The 23,701-nt window shown below is 45.3% G+C and overlaps 1 protein-coding gene across 2 annotated transcripts in view; it reads right to left on the bottom strand.

Annotated features, from left to right (window-relative positions):
• LOC111148526 (echinoderm microtubule associated protein like 1) overlaps nt 1-23,701 on the bottom strand; it is a 177,947-nt gene that overhangs the window by 40,458 nt on the left and 113,788 nt on the right. For both annotated transcript variants that reach the window (XM_022505153.1, XM_022505152.1), the window contains exons 3-4: nt 18,944-19,079; nt 5,703-5,837 (exon numbers count right to left, since the gene is read on the bottom strand). In XM_022505153.1, coding sequence (XP_022360861.1) covers nt 5,703-5,837; nt 18,944-19,079 — 271 coding nt within the window. The remainder of the gene's footprint in view (nt 1-5,702; nt 5,838-18,943; nt 19,080-23,701) is intronic.

Below are 23,701 nucleotides of genomic sequence, written 5' to 3'. Positions count from 1 at the left end.
TGTTTGAGGAGAGACACTTGTTTTTGAAAATGACTGCTCAGGCTCCATCAAGGAGGACACCATTCCAGAGTCAAACGTGTTATTTCTCTGAAACTTATTCACCTGTGAAAACTGTTGTTCTTGGCACACACGCCATGAGTCCTTCTGAAAAGGACCCACTTGAAATAACATTTCCACTGGAAATCAAAACACTTTACCGCGTAAGAAATGACTCTCCATATAAATGCCCTTACGCGGCTTTCTGCTAGAAAGAGGGTCATTTAGGAACCAGCTAGAAGAGTTTAGAAGTCACTGGAGACCTCACTGGGAGCAAAGACCATTTCATAGACATTTCCAGCCAATACTTCCAGCTTAATGTGGCAGAATGAGCCCAGATTTTGAAGTCGGCTGCACCTTACTCAGGTCAGGCAAGAAGATTTACCTCTGGAAGCCCTACTTCCTTTCACCTACAAAATGGGACTAAATCCACTGTCAGGTATAGGCCAGATCAGATAAAGTGTGTCACAGAGCGCCCAGGACACGGTGATTACTTAATGTCCCTTCCCTCTTCCGAATTTCATTGATAAGAACCTGCACATATTTCCAGGCCCTCTGCCTGCCAGCCTCCTAATGATAACAACATACAGAATATTAGCACTTAGTACTTTAACATTTATTAAAAGATAAATGACCCCACAGCTTGGAGAGTGAACCCCTTTTTCCGTAAAGGGAAGATGCTTAACTCAAGTCACCTCATTTCCAGTGCAAAACATTTTGGAATCTGAAGGGCCGTGTCAAACCTGTCTACCAGTAGGTGGTGCTGTTCACACATTTTTCTTAAATGACTTTTTTTTTTTTTTTTTGGTCTGTTTTTTAAAAAATTAAATATATATTCTTTCATTCGTGCCAGAAATATTTATTGAGCAGTAACTGGCTGCCAGGCCCTGTGTGAGGTGCTAGTGATACAAAGAATAATAAGGGGCAACTTCTGCCTTCCCAAAGCTCCAGGGAGGGCAAGAGGCCTGCGTGGGGATGGGGTGAGCTGGGAGGAAGTTCCAGATAAAGCAAATGAGCAGGCACTAAGCAATCAGAAAGGCAACTGACTCAGACCGAAGAGCCAGGGCAGGCTTCCCAGAGAAAGGGGCATCCTGCGCTGGGTCTTGAAGGATCAGCTGGAGTTCCTCCAAATGTACCCAACCATCGACCCCGCCAAATCTCCAGACACACATACGTCATGCAGTTTAGAAGGGGAAAACCCTCCACTCGCTAAGTGCTAGAAGGTGTAATTCATTAAGCTATATATTTCTTTGTGTGGGGGTTTTAGCTTTTTAAAAAAAAATCTGTGTTTTATAATACAATAAGGATTTTTCTTTTTTAAAAGATTTTATTTAAAAAATAAAGATTTTATTTATTTGTTTATTTATTTAAGAGAGAGAGAGAGAGAGAGAGTCAGGGGAGGTCCAGAGGGAGAGGGACAGGGACAAGCAGACTCTGTGTGGAGTGCAGAGCCTGACCCAGGGCTGGATCTCACAACCCTGAGATCATGACTTGAGCTGAGATCAAGAGTCAGATGCTTTACTGACTCAGCCACCCAGGTGCCCCTACACAAGAAAGGTTTTTCTAAATACACTATCTTCTTACTTAGATTTGCATTTCTTTAATTCAGACTGGGTTTAATCATGGGGGAGCACACGTTACTTGTGTAATACATCAATTATCTCAGAGAAAAAATTCTTGCTGGGGACAAGTGAGAGCTGGTGTTAGAGACACATGAATATCGGGGCCCAAGAGGAGGGGCGCCAGCAGACAAGGGCCCTTGCTGCCAGACCGAGGGTGAAGATTCAGATTACAAGCTCAGTGATGTTCAAGTAAAAGAACAAATTTTAGCCCTGAGGACCTCGAGGTGTCACTGAAAAGACTATTTCATGGAACACTAGAGCTGGAGGAAGGATGGAGCTCGGAGTCCCCAGCTCAGGGTTCTGGACCCTACAGTCTGGATAAAACAGCTGGTACGGGCGTTCAGGTAGCTCAGTATAAAACAGTCTCTAGGGGGGCATTTTCACATCCTTGCTATTTTGAAGTGTTTTTTTTTTTTTTTTCTTTTCTTTCCACTTTTGCTCACTCTTAAGATGGGGAGTTTAAGAGTGTGTGTGTGTGTTTTACTAATAAATGTGTGTTCTAACAAGGTTTCCAGCTGAGACATTTCTTGTTCTAACAAAATGAGCCCATTACAACAACTTTTTGATGGAAACAAAGTATCTAGTTTACAAAGCTGATATATGTCACTCCAGTCAGAATTACAAAGGGGGGTACGGACCAGTTTTCTAACTGAAACACTCAAGCAGTCAAGCAACATTTTACATAAAACTGCGTTCTAAGTAGTAGTTGTTCTTCTGTCTGATAATAACACTTCTTTTTTTAAATTAAAAAAAAAATCCCTATTGGGTTACTACAGAGGCTATGTCAGATAGCACAGGTCGTTCATCAGAATGTTACTGTTGATTTCCTATTTAAATTTAATACGTACTTTATTACAACACAAATCACTATGTAACCGCTAATATTTATCATCAGTAATCCATAGAGTAAACATCAACCTTGCCATATATTGCTTTTGTTTTTATGTAAGTCTTGTCGGTGAGAAGATTACGTGCTGTTGTTATAAGCAGAGTACTTTAAGGTGTTAGACACTCGAAGACAAGCCTACAAGGTCACAAGAACGACCGTCAAATCCAGTGACCACTTCCAAAGGAAATGAGACACAGGAACATTGAAATTCATAAAAGAACATGGTTTCTGTGGAAGTAAAACACGCCATTATTTTCAAGTAAATTAGTCTATCTCGGAAACTGTGAACGTTGAGGACCTCAAAAACACGATTTTATGTTTGACATGAGGGTTTGGACGAGGTCTATGGAGTCGTTCATATTTGCTGGAATTCTCATCAACAACTATACGTGCTGACGTGGGATTGTCTTCCTGGAGCGAGAGGAGGCTTTTTCCAATTTTCGTACAAGGGCCACACGCGCGGAAACAGCTCTGCGTATGGTGTGCGGCAACGTGCGCTCGGGAGCCAAGAGTCTGCTTCTCCCAAGATATGGCCCCGGCGTGGGTGCGCGGTGCTCTTGCTGCGCAAAGCCGGGCCCGTCCAGGGTCACCCCTGGGCTCACTCGCCCTCCCTGCATCCCGGCCAGCTCTCCTGCAGCCCTGCTCACTCTGGTGCGACGGGGACAACCGTGCAGACGTGTCACACTTTCTGACCACTCCCTGATTCCCCACCCCTGCCCCTCTGACCCCTTCTAGATCTTGCCCGAACTCAGGTTGTGTTCCTGGGACTGCATCACGCACATGAACCTCAGTGAATGTGTGTCGGACCAGAAACAAGACTAATTGCTTCCACCCCCACGTAACCCCCTTATCTCACGAGTGAGGGAAAGAAAGTTCCCGGTTCCGGAAACCTCGTCAACGGTCCTCCTGCGCTCTGCTTGGGCCTCGTGCACTAAGAGCCGCCACCACCATGATGCCCGCGACCAGGTGCCAAGCCTTGGGCTGCGGGTTCTCCTCCCAGTCAGTTTGACAAGATTCGAGGCAATTGGGTATGCGATCCCTCAGGCACCCGGGAGAAAGCTGAGGCTTGGAGAAGTTCCTGGTTTACAAACCCAGACCTTTCTTTTACTCTAGAGTTTGTGCCCTTTCCATTTTGTCTTGCTGTCCCCAGGAACCGCATAAGACCAGCTCTGAAAATGGACGACGGCCTCCTGGAACCATGGACAGACAGACATTGGAGCAATCAGGAGACGAGCACTCCATCGGAGAGCACTGAAGACCATGGTGGTTTAAAGAGGGTTATGTCAGGCCATGTCCCTACAGCTTTCTCTGAACACTTTAAGTCCCGGCCACCGGGCATTGGTCCGGGAGACTCCAGCTCTGGTTTGGGGCCAGACCAATAGAGCCCAGGATGGGGGCTGCTCACAGGGGAAGGGAGAGGAGGAAGGAAGTAAGGAGTCAGGCAGAGACTGAATCACCAACTTGACCTTCTCCGTGCTGCTTCTTCCTGTCTCAGTTACTGGGCTATTATTCCCTCCGGCCCCTGAAGGTATCTGCCACACCAGCAATTGCCTACGAGAAGGCAAGAACTTTCCTTCTCAGGTGTGTGCAACTCAACCTGTTCAGTGGCACACAGGCCTCAACTTTTCCTGGGTCCGAACGAAACAAAGGATTTATTTTTAAACGGACATGTTTAGTTGCTTGAGTTATTTTTAGAAAATGAGAAGATTTTCCCCATCCTTCATTTCCAAATCAAAATTTCCTACCGTGGCAGTAAAAACAAAACAAAACCAAACAAAACCTTTTGCAAATATCTTTTATGGAAATATTTACCCAGTGCATTTATCAATGCCATAGGATTTGAAAGATAAAACAGATCTGGAGTTTGCACAAGGCAGATTCTCTTTGGAAATTCTTAATAAAAATCAGATGTGCACAGAAGGAGCCAAGTTTTTAAGAACTGCCAAGATCTAGACATTTCAGGCCAACTTCCAAGCTTACCGTAAACTCAGAGAAGCCTGCAGCAAGGCCCATTTACGCTCTATTGCCAACGTAGCCATGTGGCCTTATTTCTAAGATATTATGGTCCAATTAACATAATCTTCTGATAAGAAGTACTAACAGTCTAAATTATAAGACAGAAGCCCATGTCAGTCTCTGAGGCTGTTATTCGACGGTGGGGGGCCCTAACCTGCTACAGTTGGGGAAGGTGCCTGCATCTTTTCCACAAAAGGTACCTTTTAGGGATAAAACTCAAAAAGAATTTAAGGTTCCTTGCAGGACTGAATCAGAGTGGATTTACAAACTTGGAATTTTTACAGCCTGTGGGCTAGAGTCAATCACTTTATGACTAAGCCTTCTTCTTACATAAACATTTGGTGGGGGGGGAGCCATGTTTAGCCTGTGAAGCTGAAATCCCTTCCTCAGCCTTGATCAACAGAGAGAGAGTAGAACTATGGCACGGTGTTTAAAAAGAGCATAAAGTACAGCATCAGGTATGTGCCCAGAGACACCGGTCTCCTGGGCCCCACATGTTTGTACACCTGACACAGGCCATTAAAACGGCAACAATTCCCTTTCACTAATAAAAGGCTACTAGTAGTTGTGTAGGTGTTTATCATAATCCATGATAAATTAACCTCAAAGGGAAAATTCAGAATTAGAAGTAAGCGTGTTTCGTGAGACCAGAAAGAAACAGTCCTATACCTGGTGTCGGCTCCGTATTAAAAATGGTTTCTGACAAATGATAAAACTTCAACTTTTCATCCAGTCTGCCTTGGGAAATACGGTTGACAAAGTTAAACAACCCAGTGAAACTAATTTCAAAATGGCAGCAGAATGTACTAGAAGTATAGGGTGTCCCATAAGGAAATTCAGAATGGCTTCCCCCAGTCCGTGGATTTGGTACTGAGCAAATTCTCGGGAATTCTTTCTGTCGGCATCAGGGTGGTGGGATTTCAAGATCTTGCCCTCTACCTGGACAGTGATGGTGGGAGCTAGGATGAGGGTCTGCCTCCACAGGCCAGTGGCTGAGGGCCCGCAGCCCTCTCAGAAGGCCTGCCCCCGGCGGAGAGCTCGAAGCTCACGTGCATTTTAGGGGATCTTCTGATTCATCTCTGGGGAAAAGAAGTAACAGAACATCCCGACAGCAGGAGCCCAGAGAGGAAGCCCCTTACCTCTCACTGTTCTTCTTGCCGCTGGAAGAGCTGCTCGTGGATCCTGTGCGGTTTCGGTTTCCTTTGGAATCCCCATGGCTTTCCTTCCGGCCGCCAGGAGATACTCTCTCGGAGGAGCTGGTCCTCTTGATGGTGCTACAGCGAGAGGTAAAGGACAACGAGATTCTTAATGGGGTGCTTTTATTTTATTGCCAAGCATAAAAATATATTACACAGAACATTGTACTTTCATGTACAATGAAATTTGTATTTAAGAGCTCAACTTTGATCCTAACTATAGGATGTCTGTCTCTACGTGTGTGTGTCTGTCTGTCCATATTCCTAATTGCAGAACATCACTTGGAATCAATGCCTCCATTTGCTGCCTTTGGGACAGTGGCAACTGGTACCCAGTTCAATGTCACAGCAGAAACTGCAAGGGAATCCCCCACAGCCCCGGGTGAGAGCACTCCAGCAGTTTTGCAAGAAGGAGCCTGCCCCGGAGCAGGGTTCAGTCTAAGGCAGGGGTGACACCCCCAGAGGGCATTTGGCAATGTCTGGAGACATCTTTAATGGTCCCAGCTGGGGGGAGAGGGCTCTACTGGAATCTAGTAGGCGGACAGGCCAGGGATGCTGCCAAAGGTCGCACAACTCCCAGGACAACCTTGAGACAAAAGCCACCCAGCCCCCCAAAGTCCACAGCGCCGATATGGAGGAGCTCTGGTCTAAGAGCACATGTGGGACAAATGGAAATAGGACACCCCCGGTAATGACAAACACGGTCCACCCTGTGTGTGATGCCCCAGTTTGGAGGTAGCGCCCCTGCAGTGTAGCCTTGGGGAGCCGGACGGGTGGGGGTCTGGGGGCGGTGTCTGGGAAGACTTCCTGGAGACAGTGAATTTCTGGGAGAGATGAAATGAATGGCGTGAATGTGCTGTCATCACACAGTCGGGGAGAGATGTGCTAGGAGAAGGGCAGACCATGCGGCATGAAGGTACATCAGCCAGGACCCGGGCTGCAGGTGGGACGGGCAGCACCTGGAGCACAGACGTGAATTACGGGCATCCCTGTGACGTCCGGGTCCTCACCACCAGGCCACGCGTTTCTCGGGACCCTAGCTCATGGGTCCTTCTTATATACTTTGAGAGCCTGGTACAGAAGTTTGATGTTCATTCAGTGAAAAAGACCGAAATAAGTGAATCAATAAATGGGCATATCACAGAGAGCCCGTCACGAGGCGCTCTAACACCTGCTCTCGGCAAGAGAGGAGAGGGCTGGCCAGTGGGCATGTGGAGAAGGCTGGAGAGGCGGGAGGAGGAAGCCAGGAGAGAAGGCCCGAAGGCAGGAGGAAGCAGGGTGCAGACAGAGCGGGGGCTGTTGGTGGAGATGGGATGAGACATTAGTGCCAGGTGGCTGCTGACGGGACGGGCCCAGGGAGGGTGGCAGATCAGACCACATTTCAACCGGGGAACATGGGAATCAAGGGACTTACGACCAAGGCTACACTCCCCCAGGAGGGTATGAGCCCCCCTTTCTCCTAATGACACAGCACAGCCACGCACTGGGTTTCTCAGTAGCCACCCCCACCGACTCTGACTCGCCTGTCCTCACCCCCTTCCTTCAGGCCAGCTTCAGTCCCTTTCCCTTTGGAATTGCTCAGCACTCAGAGAAGGACCTCTTTGCATGTTTTTAAAACCTGCGTGGCGTATCAGCTTTTGAAAAAGCATCGCAACCTTCTGGGTGAGCAAAAACAAACCACGTGACCGTCATCGTGATGACATTGGTGTGCTTTCCGCACAGACTTTCCGGGAACTAAGAAAGCTTTGGATCTGGAGCACCAGAATCTTACAACTGCGATCTGAACGGGGATGCCTTAAGGTCAAAATTGTGCATTTTTAGAACGCTTAATTTGGGGACAAGGAAATTACAGATCTTAGGAGAGCGCTGCATTTCTGAAATTTGGGACTGAGGTTTAAAAATTCTAGAAACCTTTGTGTTTAAAGTTTAATTTCTTCCAGAGACAAGACACAGCAAGCTGATTTAACTTTGCGGGATCTTTCTCTGCCAAGCGTCTAGCACGGGCCTTGGAGGCACGCTGCCTGGTCCCCAACGGGTTCCCCCGGGGGAGCAGCAGCAGCAGCCTGAGCGTCACCCGTGTGGTGTCCTTAGGGGAGTTCACGGCAAGTTCATGGCAACTTAAAGACTAGTATAGAAGACGCTTCCAGAGCTGGTAGAACCACGAGTGTTCATCAGTTACAGCAAACATTAACCGATTTTCTAATAATGCTGAGCTTAGCGGCCAGATCTACCAGGGGACACCAGGGATGGGAACGAGGAACTAGCAGGTGGCAGGGACGGGCCATGTAAACTAAGAACTTTGCGGCTGGCATATGTGACTTAATCGAGTCTCCCGCAAAGGTCGCATGATCCCCTTCTACAGATGAGGACATGGAGGGACACAGGAGCTCGAGTGGGATTGTTCGCTCCTTGTTCTCTCTGCGGGGCTTCCTACTCAGGACTGCGCACGGTTCAGGAGATACGTGCACACGGGGCTGAGGACCTGCTGAACATCTGAAAAGCCAACGAACGTCAATCATTAACATGGTTACAGGATCTGAGGCTAGACCAACAGGAGACCCTGAAGACCGCTGTGCTGCGGTGGTAATGGGACCTCCCGCACCCGCGCTGTGCAATCAATCGAAGGGCCCCTCGCTTTTGAGTCCTTCTACTCGGTCCGCACACGTTCAGGAGACCCACAGACCTGTTCATCTACACGCGAGAGCCACGGGGACAAAGTGGAAGACACCGAGAGTGATGACGAAAGCGTGGAAAAGTATTTTGCGAAGCTTCAATAAATAACAGAACACACAGCACACACCAAAACGAGAACATTTGTGTCCGCCTGTACAGACTGGGATGTAATTCATCACGGCTCTTCCCAGATATTAGTCATCCGCATATTTGCATTAAAATGTGAAACTTTAAAAAATATATACTATTGTTGGATACAGAGGAAAAACAAGATATTTCCTTTTGAGAGCCAAGAGCTCTTCTGAATTAAAGAGGATTTACCAGGACTCCAAGTGAAGGACAGAAGATAAAGCTGGAAGACGAGACATTCACAGGATCGAGGGCAGCCAGAAGGAGTAACGCACACTCACTGCGAGAAGCCTCCTTTCATAACCAGCAGCGAAAAATCAAAGAAGTTACGTTCCCTCTGGACAGCAAGGTAAAATATTTCTCTTCATTGTGAAAGTGGTAGAAGGTCTGGCTTGTGAGAGACTGTACCATAATGGAACACATTTTTTAGCGCTTAAAGCAAGTAAAATATTTTTGGTATAAAAATGCATGGATCCCATCCTTTCTGCCTTTTGCTCCTGGTCTCTACACCCACTGCCAAACCAAAAACCTTCTAAGTTCTGAAAATAAAATGGTTCTTTATATTTCATTCCATACCCATTTGAAGGTTGCGTGACCGGCGGCAAGCTTTTTTCCTACGGTTAGACCGTAACTCCGTAACTCTGAGCAACAAGCTACAATTATGTGTCTCTCATTATGTGATCTGGAATCAAGGATTGGCTTTCCAGAATTGTGTGAGAAGATCCCAAAAGTTTACAACTGAAAAAACAGAAAACAGACAGGTAGCGCTTGCATACCACCAGAGGTCTTCTGATGATGTCGTTTGTCATCACCCACTGGGGTGATGATCCTTGATTAGAACAATTATCCACTCAACAGATATTTCTTTTTTTTTTTTTAAGATTTTATTTATTTATTTGACAGGCAGAGATCACAAGTAGGCAGAGAGGCAGGCAGAGAGAGAGGAGGGAGCAGGCTCCCCACTGAGCAGAGAGCCCGACTCGGGGCTCGATCCCAGGACCCTGGGACTATGACCTGAGCCGAAGGCAGAGGCTTTAACCCACTGAGCCTCCAGGCCACCCAGGCACCCCTCAACAGATATTTCTGAGGCACTGACCCTATGTGGGGTGCTGGGCTGAGCACTGGTGAGTCAACATGGGACAAGGACCAATCTGGAATTTGTCCTGCAAGTTACAATTCCTTTTTTTTTTTTAAGATTATATTTTGGGGTGGGGGGAGAGAGAGGGAGATCACAGAGGGAGAGTGAGGGGAAGAAATAGACCCCCACTGAGGAGGAAGGGCTGATGTGGGGCTTGACGTGGGGCATCGATCCCAGGACCCTGAGATCATGACTTGAGCTGAAGGAAGACACTTAACCGACCAATCCACCCAGGCACCCCAGCAAGTTCCAATTCTTGCAGGAGATCACTCATTTCAGTAATTACAAAATGCTCTTATCTCCCTCTCTTCGTCATGTCCTAGGAAGGCTAGTGGTCTTGGAGAATCTGACGGTTCTTCAGAAATTTCTGTTCTACCATGTGAACCCAGATCCCTAAACCCAGGGGGTGACTGTGTCACTTCTGATCAAGGGACAGGAGCCAAGTCATCTTCCTCTGTTCAATGGAAGAATGACTCTATCTCTATTTTGCTACAGAAACAGACTCAAAATGTGAGTTTAACATCTACGTTTCAATGGATCTGACTGATAAGGAAATATATCAGAAGTAATAATAATAATTAAAACTCCCCCCGGAAAATCAGATTTCCTTTCCTACTTTTTGAGATTGCGTGCATGTCCAGCATTTACAAATGGGTCTTTCTAACAGGTGTAACCATTTTTCCAAAGCACTGTCAGCTGTTTATTTGGAAGCAATAGATGCTTATCCCCTTATTTTACACTTGGAACAGCGTGTTTTTAAAATAATGCTCTGTTTTGTACCAGTTTTGTTCTTTTGATCTCTTTTCTCACAGCTCCGCTATTGTAAAACTCTACTTAGGAGCAGAAAGAATGAGTGATTGTCTCTGTTCTGAGCCAGTGGAAATGTTACTTTATTGTCTGCGTTAGCATCCCCGCTGAGCTAGGTATGACCTAGAATGTCTTCCCGGATTTTCTGTCTTTTTTCCTTTGACTAATGGAAACAAAGCTTTTCCCAAGGATTCCAAATCAAGCCCCCAATCGAAGTCTTAATTGGCGACACAAAGCACAACCGCTGGGTGCTGGACAATTTCCAAAGGCGATTTTGTTCTTAAGCACCAGGCTGAAAAAAACCCAGAGGACAGAAAACAAACATATACCCATCCACACAGTGCAGATGCCCCGACTTGGTTAATTTGGAACTCGGATTATAGAAAAATTCCTGCATGATTGTAAACATATTTGAAACGTCCTGAAAGCTATTTTATTCTTAATATTCAGGATGCCCAGCGTGCTTCTTGCTCTTTTCAGAATTCTCTCCTAATGAGAGATCTATAGGAACTTGACCACAGAGGAATAATTAGAGGCTACAGTTTGGGTTTCCAGCAGCCAAGTGGATGGGAACTCACATCCACGGATGCCCATAAAAGCCAGAAAAACAAAATTAATGGATCACCATGTCCTACCCTGAAAACCAAGAGTCTTGGACACTCAATTGAGAAAACCACGTATTACTGGTTGGCTGCTTGACAACTGCTGATTAGACGAACCAAACTGATTATTCTGTAAAGTAAAAAGAGGCGTCTGCAGAGGCCTTAGAATATTTCTGGAAGGAAGGTTATTGTTTAAGTGTTAACACGTATATAGGCACACAATATGATGGCTACAAATAACCAGGCTTCCTCCCTCCCTCTCTTCTTTCCTTCCTTTCCTCTTAAACTAATCTTGCTGAGAGCAGTCACTAACCATGAGCTCTCGCGAATAAAGCTGACATAGGGGGCAGAGGACCCAGGCCTCTGCTTACAGCAGATGGCCAGTTCTGTCCTTGGAGTCCAGCCCCTGAGCCCGTAAATACCCAGCAGTCCTATCTCTCAGACCTGCTGCCACAAGGTCCCATCAGCTGCTCCCATCGGCACCCGCGGGGGCATCTCAGAACATCGCTGTCCTGACAGCAGCACGCAGACAGCATGGGGCATACAAGAGGAATCATTTCCAAACGGTAATTATATCAAGCGCTTTTTATGAGCCGATGTAAGTGCTGACCTGGACATCTGGGGGAAGCAGCCTAGTGTCATGGGAGGAGCACGGGCTCTGGATGCACGTGAACCTGGGTCTGAGCCCCTTCCCAGCTCTGTGCCCGTGGGACCTGGGGATGTTTCCTCGTTTCTCTGAGCTTCAGTCTTCTTATAAAATAGAAATACTAATATCTACCTTGCAAGTCATTTTGAGGACTAGTGATACCAATATTAAAAACATGGTACTTTATATGCTTCTATTATTATTGAAGGATGATTTCTGCCAGCTTCACTGACTTAGGGGGGCCCAAAGCACCCACGGATGCCTCCGTGTTTTCACACCCAGGGAGAGCGACCGTCCAATTCCGGAGCCCCGCCTCACTTATCTGGTCAGTTTCAGAAACCTATTCCCCAGCCTTACCCTACTCTGAGTACACGTTTCAAACACTAGAACTGAAAGTACAATTTGCCAGGAATTCTAGCATTTATGCCGCATTAATCTAGCATTAATCCTACGAGGTCTAAGAAAGCCATCCACAGTCTGTAAAGTGAAGGGCATTATCACACTACATCAAAGTTACTTTGGACCAGAGAGAATTCTACAAATTCAAGGAGCAAGAATGCTGGACACAAGCTCTCATGAAATGAACTGAAAGCCAGAAATTGTGTTTGTATTTCAATTTTTCCTTTCTTTTTTTTTTTTGCCCTGAAAAAAGTTTTTATTTTATTTAAATTCCAAATATATAAGAGGTATAAATGATAAAATTCTATTTTATCCAGAATAAAGGGAAAGAATCTCTCATTTTCCATTAGTAATTTGCTACTTTATTTTTTAAAAAGAAATTTTTTTTTGAGTAGTCCCCACACCCAATGTGGGGCTCAAACTTACGACTTCAAGATCAAGAGTTGTAGGCTCTACCGAATGAGCCAGGGGGGCACCACAATAATTTGCTACTTTAAAAAGTCACTCTTGAGGGGGTGCCCTGGTGGCTCAGTCAACTGGCTAAGCATCCAACTCTTAATTTCGGCTCAGGTCAACATCTCAGGGTTGTGAGATCGAGCACCATGTTGGGTTCTGCACTGGGCGTGGAGCCTGCTTAAGGGTCGCTCCCTCCCCCTCCATGTGCACTTGTGTGCTCTCTCCCTCTCTCTCTCAAAAAAAAAAAGTCACTCTTGAAATACAATGTCTCGCTCTTGAATAACCAATGTGTCGAAGAGGAAATCACAAGGGAATTTAGAAAATATCTATAAACAAATGAAAATAAAGACAAAACACCCTAAAACTGTGGGATGCAGAGAACACAATATGGGAGGGAAGTTTATAGCAGTAAAGATGTGCATTGAGAAGAAGGATTTCAAACAACAACCTAACTTTCTACCTCAAGGAACAAGGAAAAGGAGAACTGAAACAAAAGTTAGTACAAGTAAAGGACCTAATAAAGATTAGAGCAAAGATAAATAAAACAGAGGACAGAAAAAAAGAAAAAAAAATCAAACTATACATTTTTTTTAAAAGATCAACAAAATTGACAAATCCTCAGCTAGACTAGGAAAAAAGATAAGAGACCCAAACAACTAAAATTAGAAATGAAAGAGGGGATTTTATAGTGGATGCCACAGAAGTGATAAGAATTCTGTGAGACTACTATGAGCAATTATATGCTAACAAAGTGGATAACCTAGAGGAAATGGATCCGTTCCCAGAATCATACAACCTTCCAAGACCGAATCACGACGAAATAAAAACCCCAACAGACCAATAACTAGAAGGAAATTGAAAAAGTCATAAAAAAAAATCTTTCAACAAAGAGAAGCCCAGGGCCCGAGAACATCACCAGAGAGTCCTACCAAACATTTAAAGATGAATTAACACCAATTCTCCTCAAACTCGTTCAAAGAACTAAAGGGTTGGGGGGTGCAGTGGGGGGATTCTTCCAATCTCATTTTATGATACCAAAACCAGACAAAGACACAGGAAGAAAAATTATTGACCAATATCCCTGATGAAGCTTGAAGCAAAAATCCTCAACAAAATGCCATCAAAGTGAATTCAACTGCACATTAAAAGGATTACAGGAGTCTCCCCCCTTTTCCATGGAGGACATGTTCTAAGACGCCCAGTGATGCCCGAAATAGTGGGTAGTACCAAACCCTATTTTAACAGCTTTTTCCTATAAGTACATATCTATGATCAAGTTTGGTTTATAAATTGGGCATAGTAAGAGATTAGTAACAATAATTAAGAATAAAATAGAATAATTATAACAATATACTGTAATAAAAGTTATGTGACTATGGTCTCTGTCTCTCAAAATATCTCTCATTATGCTCTACTCACCCTTCTTTTTGTGATGATGTGACACGGTACCATGTCTATGTGATGGGCTGATGTGAGATGAATGAGGTAGGCACTGTGACATAGTGTCAGGCTACTGCTGACCTTCTGGTGGTATGTCAGAAGGAGGGTCATGTGCTTCTGGACTGAGTCTGACTATGGGCAACTGAAATTGCAGAAAGTGAGACCACAGGTAAGAGGGGACCATTAGACCATAGCCCAGTGGGATCTAGACCTGAAATGCAAGGATGGTTCAAAATACGAAAACCAATGTAATACACCACATGAACATAATGAAGGACAAATACCACATCCCTATCTTAATGGATGCAGAAAAAGCACTTGACAAAACTCAACATTCTTTCATGTTAAAAACTCTCAACAAATTAGAAATAGAAGGAAACTGTCTTAACATAATAAAAGTTCACAGCTTTTAAATTAAAAGCTCACAGCTAACATCCTATGCAACACTGAAAAACTAAAAGCTTTTCCTCTAAGATCAGGAACAAGGCAAGGAGATCCACTTGTGTCACTCCTGTTCTACACGGTACTAGAAATCCTAGCCAGCACAATTAGATAAGAAAGAGAAATGAAATCTACTGACATTAGAAAAGAGAAGCAAAGTTATCTCTGTTTGCAGATGGCATGACCTTACACGTAGAAAGTCCTAAAGATTCCACACACACAAACATTTTAAACCTAATAAATAATTTAAGCAAAGTTGTGGGATATAAAAATCAGCAAAAACCAGTTGCATTCCTATACACTAAAAATGACTAACACAAAAAAGGAAAAAATCCCATTTGCTGCCCGATCAAAAAGGATAACATACTCAGGAATAAATTTAACTGAGGAAGTAAAAGACTTGTACATGAAAAACTATAAAAGGCTGCTAAAAGAAATCAAAGAAGACATAAATAAGTGGAAACCCACCCCATTTTCATGAACTGGAAGACCTAATATTATTAAAATGTCTATCCTACCCAAAATGATTTATAGATTCAATGCATCAACATGGTATTTTTTGCAGAAATAGAAAAAAAAAAATCCCAAAATTTAGAAGGAATCTCAAGGGATCCCAAATAGCCAAAACAGCCTTGAAAAAGAGGAACAAAGTCGGAGGCTTCAAAGCGTCTGATTTCAAAATAAGCTACAAAGTAACACTAATCAACCTAGTGGGGTATCTTTATTAGCACAAAGAGAGAAAAACAGATCAATGGAACAGAATAGAGAGCCCAGAAATAAACCCGGGTATGTGGCCAAATGATCTTCAGCAAGGGAGCCAAGAGCACACGACAGGAAAAGGACAGTCCTTCTCAACAAATGGCAAAGGGAGAACTGAATATCCACACGCAGGAGAATGAAGTTGGACCCTGACCTTAGACGATACACAAAAATTAGCTCGAAAGGGGTTAAAGACCTAAATGCATGACCTAAAACCATAAAAGCCCCAGAAGGAAACGCCAGGGGAAATCTTTGGGATATTGTATTTGTCAATGATTTCTTGGATGTGGCATGAGAAGCAAAAATAGACACTTGGAACTACATCACAATTAAAAACTTGTGCATCAAGGAAACAACAGAGTAAAAAGGCAATCTATGTGATGGGAGGACATGTTTGCAAATGGTGTATCTAATAAGGAGTTCATACCCGAATACATAAGGAAATCCTACAGTTCTGGAAGAATGACAGGAAAAGGAATAATTTTTTTAAAACTTATTTGACAGATAGGGATAACAAGTAGGCAGAGAGGCAGACAGAGAGAGGAGGAAGCAGGCTCCCCGCTGAGCAGAGAGCTGGATGTGGGGCTCGATCCCAGGGCCCTGGGATCATGACCTGAGCCCAAAGTAGAGGCTTTAACCCACTGAGCCACCCAGGCGCCCCGAAAAGGAATAATTTAAATGATCATTTAAATAATAATTTAATTTAAATAATTTAAATAAATAATTCAAATAATTAACATTGGCAAAGGGCTTGAGCAGACATTTCTCCAAAGAAGACATACAACAGCCAACAAGCATATCACAAAATGCTCAATATCCAGGTAGCTGGCTGGCTCGGTAAGTAAAGTCTGTGACTCTTGATCTCAGGTCATGAGTTCGAGCCACATATTGGACATAGAGATTACTTAAAAAAAAAAAGATGCTCAATGTCACTTATTGTATGAGAAATGCCAATCAAAACCACAATGAGGTATCACCTCATATCCATTAGGATGGCCACTTGCAAAAGAACAGAAAATGACAACTTTTTGGCAGGGATGAGAAGAAATTAGAACTTTTGTACATTGTTGGTGGGTATGTAAAATGGTGTCGCCATTATGGAAACAGTACGGCGGTTCCTCAAAACATTAAAAATAGAATTACCTTATGACTCAGCAATCCCACTTCTGGGTATATACCCAAAAGAATTAAAAGCAGGATTCTGAAGAGCTATTTGTACAGCCACAGTAATTGTAGCATCATTTACAACAGCCAAGAGGGAGAAACAAGCCAAATGGCTATCAACAGTTGAATGGATAAAGAAAATGTGGGGTGTGGGGGTGTGGGGGTATGTGACACAGACTTAAGAAAGCAGGAAATCCTGGGGCACCTGGGGGGCTCAGTGGGTTAAGCCTCTGCCTTCGGCTCAGGTCATGATCCCAGAGTCCTGGGATCGAGCCCCGCATCGGGCTCTCTGCTCAGCGGGGAGCCTGCTTCCCCCTCTCTCCCTGCCTGCCTCTCTGCCTACTTGTGATCTCTCTCTCTCTGTCAAATAAATAAATAAAATCTTAAAAAAAAAAAAAAAAAGAAAGCAGGAAATCCTGTGAAATGCCACAATATGGATGAAGCTGGAGGATAGGATGCTACTTGAAAGGACTCCATCTCAAAGGGACAAATAAATACGATTCCATTCCTAGGAAGAATGGAAAGCAGTCAGAGTCACAGAGACAGAATGCAGAAAGGTGATCGCCAAGGGTGGGGATACGAATTACCATTTAACAGGTGTAGAGATTCCGTGTTGTGAGGTCAAAAAGTTCTTCAAACTGAAGGTCCACAGAGGAGAGGGGGTGGGGATGGGGGAAGCGGGGGCTGGGGACAGAGGAGGGCACTTGTCCTGATGAGCGCCGGCCTTTGTGCGGAAGCACTGAATCGCTCTACAAGCGATTCTCATCGAAACTAATACAAGCCTGTAGGTTCACTGGGTTGGAATTAAAATTTAAATAAATAAATACATAATTTAAAAAAGAAACAGAAAGAAAAGGTGAAAGAGTTCCTGAGATCTGCTGCACGACATAGTGCAACAGTCCTTAACGCTACTGAACTGTGCGCTTACAAATGGCCGAGATGGTACATTTAATGTGTTTTATAACAGATGGCAATCGGAATCCTAAAATAAAGTCAGCCTTGACCATCTTTGAAATCTAGGCCAAAAAAAAAAAAAAAAGGTAGTCCATATCTACTGTCGCCCGTCAGAATGCAGAAGAGGTCACTTCACGCTGATTAGAAAAATGATTCAAGCAAGTATCACACAGATACAACATGAGGCTAAGAATGTCATTTTTAAGTTTCAAAAAGCCCTGCAAAATCAATTTTCTTTCTTTTTTTTTTTTTTTTTAAGATTATTTATTTATTTATTTGATAGAGAGACAGTGAGAGAGAGCATGAGAGGGGAGAAGGTCAGAGGAAGAAGTAGACTCCCTGTAGAGCCAGGAGCCCAATGCGAGACTTGATCCCAGGACTCTGGGATCGTGACCTGAGCTGAAGGCAGTCGTCCAACCAACTGAGCCAGCCAGGTGCCCCAAAATCAATTTTCTTAAAATTCCCAAACACTAAGTACATGAAACTCTATCTGATAAACGCACAAGGAAAGTTGGCTTGTTCAGTGAGAGGACGAACACTATATATTTGAAAGAGAGAATGGATGGCCACGTTTTCCTCCAAGTCACAGCCCAGCATCTGATCCAAAGCCTGCAAGCCCGCTGGTGGTCCCTGTGCGGCCCAGAGCCTGCTCACGCTCCCTGACCCCGCCCCTGCTAGGCAGTTGTTATGGTAATGAGCCCTAAGAGCTTCTACGGGTGGGCTCCTTACAAGCCCAGCAGGCTGCACGCTCAAGAATTTCTTTAAGGCTTTCTAGACTATATTACCATCAGGTGTTTAATTTTCTAGAACCTAACAGCTTAGACAAGTGGCCTGGCATATAAGATACGAAATTTTAATATGACAATCATGACATTATAGAAACGTTACAAGCAGACCATGCTCTATCTGACAGACAACATCCATATGTACAACTTCACCATTAAACACAATTTAAAAGTATGAGCTTATCCAGATTTTATAGATAAAAAGTTAAGGTTGGTACGGCAATCTGAATTTTGTTCTATGCCATGTATAAAGCTGGGAAGAGCATATCCTTTTTTTTTTTTTTTTAAGAGCATGTTTTTTTTTTTTAAGATTTTATTTATTTATTGGAGAGAGAGAGCGTGAGCAGGAGGATCCACAGGCAGGAGACCTCCCCCCCCCTGCTGAGGAGGGAGCCTGATGCTGGGCTGGATCGGGAACCCTGGGATCATGACCTGAGCCAAAGGCAGGTACTGACTGAGCCATGCAGGCGCACCTGCATTTTTTTATTAGTTTTTTAAAGAGCATATTCATTTTAACACAGGTTACACTCCCATTTGTGTTTTCAAGAAACCCTTGAGCAAAAATACAAAATGGCACACTGTGGTGTTAGCCAAAGAGGTTTCAAAGGCAGTAAGATTAAGTCTAAAAGAAGCAGGAAAATACATTTACAGAGGTCCTGATACGGCAACACAGCAAATACTGTACTTTTGTTGAGTTTTAACTCAGATAACTGTCACATAAACAGGAAATCTTGATTTCAAACCTGAGCTGGAACACCTTTTCGAGTTGGGTTAAGGCACTCGGTACCTACCTTTTGGTTGCGGCGGGCACAGCAGTCTCTTTCCTGGTCCCCGAGGGGGACGGTAGAGAGCCACTAGGTCTCTTTGGTAACACGGTGCCGTTGTGGACAGTGGTCCTTAAAGGCAAGGTCTGCGCCAGTGGTCTTGCTGTGAGACAAGCAGAAAACGCAATCAGAGCTTTCCTCCTTTGTCAAAGTAACGTTTTACAGAACTCAAGGTAGATGGGTCGGCAAGGGACATCGATTTTAAAATGCTGGCAGAACTGACAAAGGTGCAAAGAGAACTCAGAGGAGACTGTCAACAAAGGGAGCTGAACAATGAGCCTGGACACAATCTCCCCCCCTTACGCAGAAACGCACTCGAAATGGACCAAAGACCTGGGGGTAAAATGCAAAACTGTAAAACTTCTCGATGAAAACACAGCAGAAAATCTGTGTCCTCGGGTTTGGTGACTTTTCAGATACAACACCAAAAGCATAGTCCCTGCAAGGAAAAAAAAAATGATGGCTTGGACTTCATTAAAATTATAAAAATGTTTGCACCGTGAAAGACATTGTTACAAGGATGAAAAGACGGAGCTACGAACCGGGAGAAGATACTTGCAAATCACGTATCTGACAGAGGACTTGTATACAGAATATAAAAAAGAATGCTGAAAACTCTGCAGGCAGAACACAAGCCGCCCAATTAAAAAAATGGGCAAAAGATCTGAACAGACACTTCACCAAAGAAGATCTACAGATGGCAAATAAGCATATGAAAAGATGCCCGACATCTTTTGTCATTAGGGAAATGCAGATTAAAACAATAATGAGATATCTCTATACACCTATTAGGGTGGCTAAAATCCAAAAAACAAACAAAATAGCGATTGCTGGCCCGGACCAGAGCACCAGGGACTCTCATTCATTGTTGGTGAGGATGCGAAATGGAAGGCACGTTGGAAGACAGTTTGGTGGTTGTTAAATACAGTCTTACGGTATGAGATCATCGCGTGGCATGAGGTACTCAACTGATCTGAAAACTTATGTCTCTATAAAACCTATATTTAATACTTACAGCAATTGTATTCATGATGGTCAAAAACTGGAAGCAACTGAGATGTCCTTCAGTTGGTGAGTGGCTAAACAAATCGTGGTCCATCCAGACAATGGAACATGATTCAGCAAAAAAAAAAAAAAAAAAAAAAAAAGGAAAGAAAGGAAGGAAGGAAGCAATGCGCATGGACAGGGACGAGTCTTAAGTCCACACCGCTCAGTGAAAGCAGCCAGGCTGAATGGCTCCATCCGCATGATGTCACTGAGGCAAAACTACAGAGACAAAGACCAGACCGGTGGCTGCCAGAGGTTGGCCAAGTCAAGGTGGGAAGCTGAATTAGGTAAGATGCGAGAGCATTTGAGGGTGGGAATCTGTATGAGGCTGCAGGGTGACTAAGTGACACCAAGCATCTGTCGAAACCTCCAGACTCTTACAGCACAAAGAAGGAAATTTAATGTATGCAGATGAAAATCCGTTAGGGGCTGGGGGAACCCATGATGGAGAAAAGAATGGAACTATGCCACAAGAATGTGCTCTAACCTCCTGGAAGGGGGTGGCCAGGAAGGTGCTGTGGAAACAGGGAGAGACTATTAAGATGGCCAAGGAGCCCATCTGTGCACTGTGCTTGGATCAGTAACGTTGTTTCCCACCGGGCATGGTCGGTCAACATCCCTGAAACCACTGTCATGCGCCCCAGCAGTGAATGATTAAGGAATGGCAAGGAAGATGGTGGGAACCCAGCTTCTCACTGTTGCACAAGGAGGGTACAGACAAGCAAGGGGGATGGCGCTGAATGAGCTGAGGGTAGGAAACCTCACTATGAAGCCATGTTTAGCCTGATGCAGCCACAGGTACAAATTATACCTATGTATGTAAACATGGGTCAGTAGAAACACACTTTTTTTTTTTTTAAGATTTATTTATCTGAGAGAGAGAGAGAGAACATGCAAGTGGGGGGAGGGAGAGAATCTTCAAGCAGATTCTCCACTGAGCGTGGAGCCTGACATGGGGCTCGATCCCACAACCCATGAGGTCATGACCTGAGCTGAAACCGTGAGTTGGATGCTTAACTGACTGAGCCACCCAGGTGTCCCAGGATAAACATATTCCTCAGCTCTGCCTGCTGAGAATACTGAACGCAAGGGCATCCAGCACCCAAGCGCTGGTTACTAACACAATTCCGCAACAACTAAGAACCAGGACTCCTCGGGGAGATGCCCAGATCTGGGGCTGGGGCAGGGCGCTACATCATGAGCATGGAGCCACCCGGACAGCCAGAGAGTCTGGAAAGGCTCGGAAGCAATAGTAAAGCCCCAAACCGGATACAGATGGGGCCAAGTCAAAGGGCCCCAGGAGTCAACTGAAAGAGCGCCCCAGTGGCCAGAGCTGGGAGCACTTCAGTGACGAAATACAGACAGTAGCACTGGATTATAGCCCTGGATTAAGCATAAAATAAATATCCAGGATTCCAGACTGATAGAATGACTGGATAAATGATTAAATGGGTGGGAAAAGATAATTTCTCCCGTGCAGAATTCCAGATCATTTACATAGATGGTTTATCCCCAAGGAGGTGGCGCACAGTCCTCTACTCTGCTAGGTGTGGGTGGCATGGTGACCGCCTTCCACGCAGCGCAGGGTGGCGTCAGGGCAGGGAGGCCTTCACTGTGGACAAACCTGGTGAACTATATTCTGGCCAGCGTCATGGTGATGAGTCACGTCGACAGTATGGTCCCTGGACAAGATGGGACAGAAATACCCTTTCCCTCTACAGTCTTCTCCCTAAACCCCAGGACCTGCCAGACAAACCCAAGTCAAAAGACAATGAACTCTCTGACCAGGGCTTCTCCAAACTGCTGGTCATCAGAAAGAAGGAAAATCTGGGAAACGGTCAGTCTAGAGGAGCCTCGGGAGAGAGGACGACCAAATGTCATCCCGGAGGGGATCCTGGAACAACAAAGGAAGGATGTTAGGGATAAACTAAGGAAATCCAGATAAAGTGTGCCTCTAATTAATAAAAAATGTGTCATTAGGGCTCCTGGGTGGCGTAGTCGGTTAAGCATGTGACTCTTGATTTTGGCTCGGGTCATGATCTCAGGGTCGTGGAATTGAGACCCAAGTCAGGCTTTGCACTCAATGGGGAGTCTGCTTGAGGATTTGCTCTCTTTCTCTCTGTCCCTCCCCACTACACGCTGTCTCTCTCTCAAATAAATAAATCAATCTTTTTTTTTTTTAAAGAGGTAAAATAAGAAATAAAGCAAGTATCATTGTGGCATACTAATGTAAAATGTTACTCGTAGGCGAAACCAGGTGCGGCTGACGGCAACTTTCCGTACGATCCTTGCAACTTTCTGTAAATCTAACACTATTCTGAAATAAAAAAAATCGATTTGAAATGCTAGTAGAATTTATTTTGTGCATCACAGAATTAAACCTGCCTTGACTGAGGTTCTTAAAAACAATGACAAAACTGCACAGAATGTTTTTAACACACCGACACCTTTTGGTCCCTAAGGCAGGGAGTTGGGCTTCCTTCTTTTTTCAAAAGTGACAGAAAACAGCAAAAAGCACAGGCAGTGCCCCACCACCCTCCGCGTGCTCTCTTTGCTCGCCTCCTGAGCACCTGCCCACCAGGGGCCCGGCATGCTGGGAGCCAGCCTCCCTCAGCAAGACCCCGCAGCTCCCGAGCCGGGACCCCCCATCTTCTCTCCCGTCTGCCACGCCCCCTGGACAGGACCCTTCTCCCCTGCAGGAGGACGTACGTCGTCACCATCATTGTCACCGCTCTGCCTTCTCTCTCTGCTTTGTCCACTACTTCTGTTTCCATTCTGGTTTTTGTTTTTGTTTTAATATATGGACTGGGTTAACCGGAGTTCCCTCAACGTTCCATCCACCGGAACCCCTGGATGTGACCTTATTTAGAAATAGGTCTTTGTCAAAGTAATTAGTAAAGATGAGGTCATACAGGATTAGGGTGGGCCCTGAACCCAGTGATGGTGTCCTTGTGAGGAACACAGAAGGAACACAGAGGCCCCGGGAGAGGAGGTCAGGCGATGGCAGAGGCAGAGCTGGGAGCGAAGCACCTAGAAGCCAGGGAATGCCAAGGACGGCCAACAGCCACCGAAGCTGGACAGAGGCCTGGAACAGTCTCTCGTAGAGCCTCCAGCAGGCACCGAATGGCCGTGCCCACACCTTGCCCTCAGCCCAGGGATACTGGTCTCGGACTGCCGGCCTCAAGCAGTGTGAGAGAGTAAGTCTGCTGTTTCAGGCCCCCAGTGTGCGGTCACTGGTCACAGCAGCCCTAGATGGTGAGAAGGATGCGTACGTCAGCTGGCTGTCCCTTCCGTTCCTGCTGCTCCTGCCTGTCCAGCCTGGCTCTGAAGCGTGACTCCTAGACCTGAGGGAGGGTCTCCTGCGTGTTTGGTCAGCCCTGTCCAGGCTCGTGTCCCCACGGCCCTCACCTTGACGTCCCTCGCCACCATCCCCGACGGTGCCCCGGAGCCGCCCACAGTGTTACAGGTGGTCAGGACGACACAGAACGGAAGGGCAGCTGCACAAGCTCGCTGTGGGGCAGAGCGGGCAACTGGCAGGGTGCGGTCTTGTCCTCCTGGGACCTGCATGGGTGGGGGGCTCCTACTTCACAACCAGCCCAGAGAGGAGAGGACACGGTCCCAACCCCTGGGTTACGGCACTTCTCACAACCTCTGCAAGCTGCTCTCATTCTGTCCGTA

This window comes from Enhydra lutris, unplaced genomic scaffold (genome assembly GCF_002288905.1).
Source record: "Enhydra lutris kenyoni isolate GAN:26980312 unplaced genomic scaffold, ASM228890v2 scaffoldscaffold20, whole genome shotgun sequence".
NCBI classification, from domain to species: Eukaryota; Metazoa; Chordata; class Mammalia; order Carnivora; family Mustelidae; genus Enhydra; species Enhydra lutris.
Note: the sequence above shows the minus strand (reverse complement) of the source record. Positions and strands in the feature narration are given on the sequence as shown.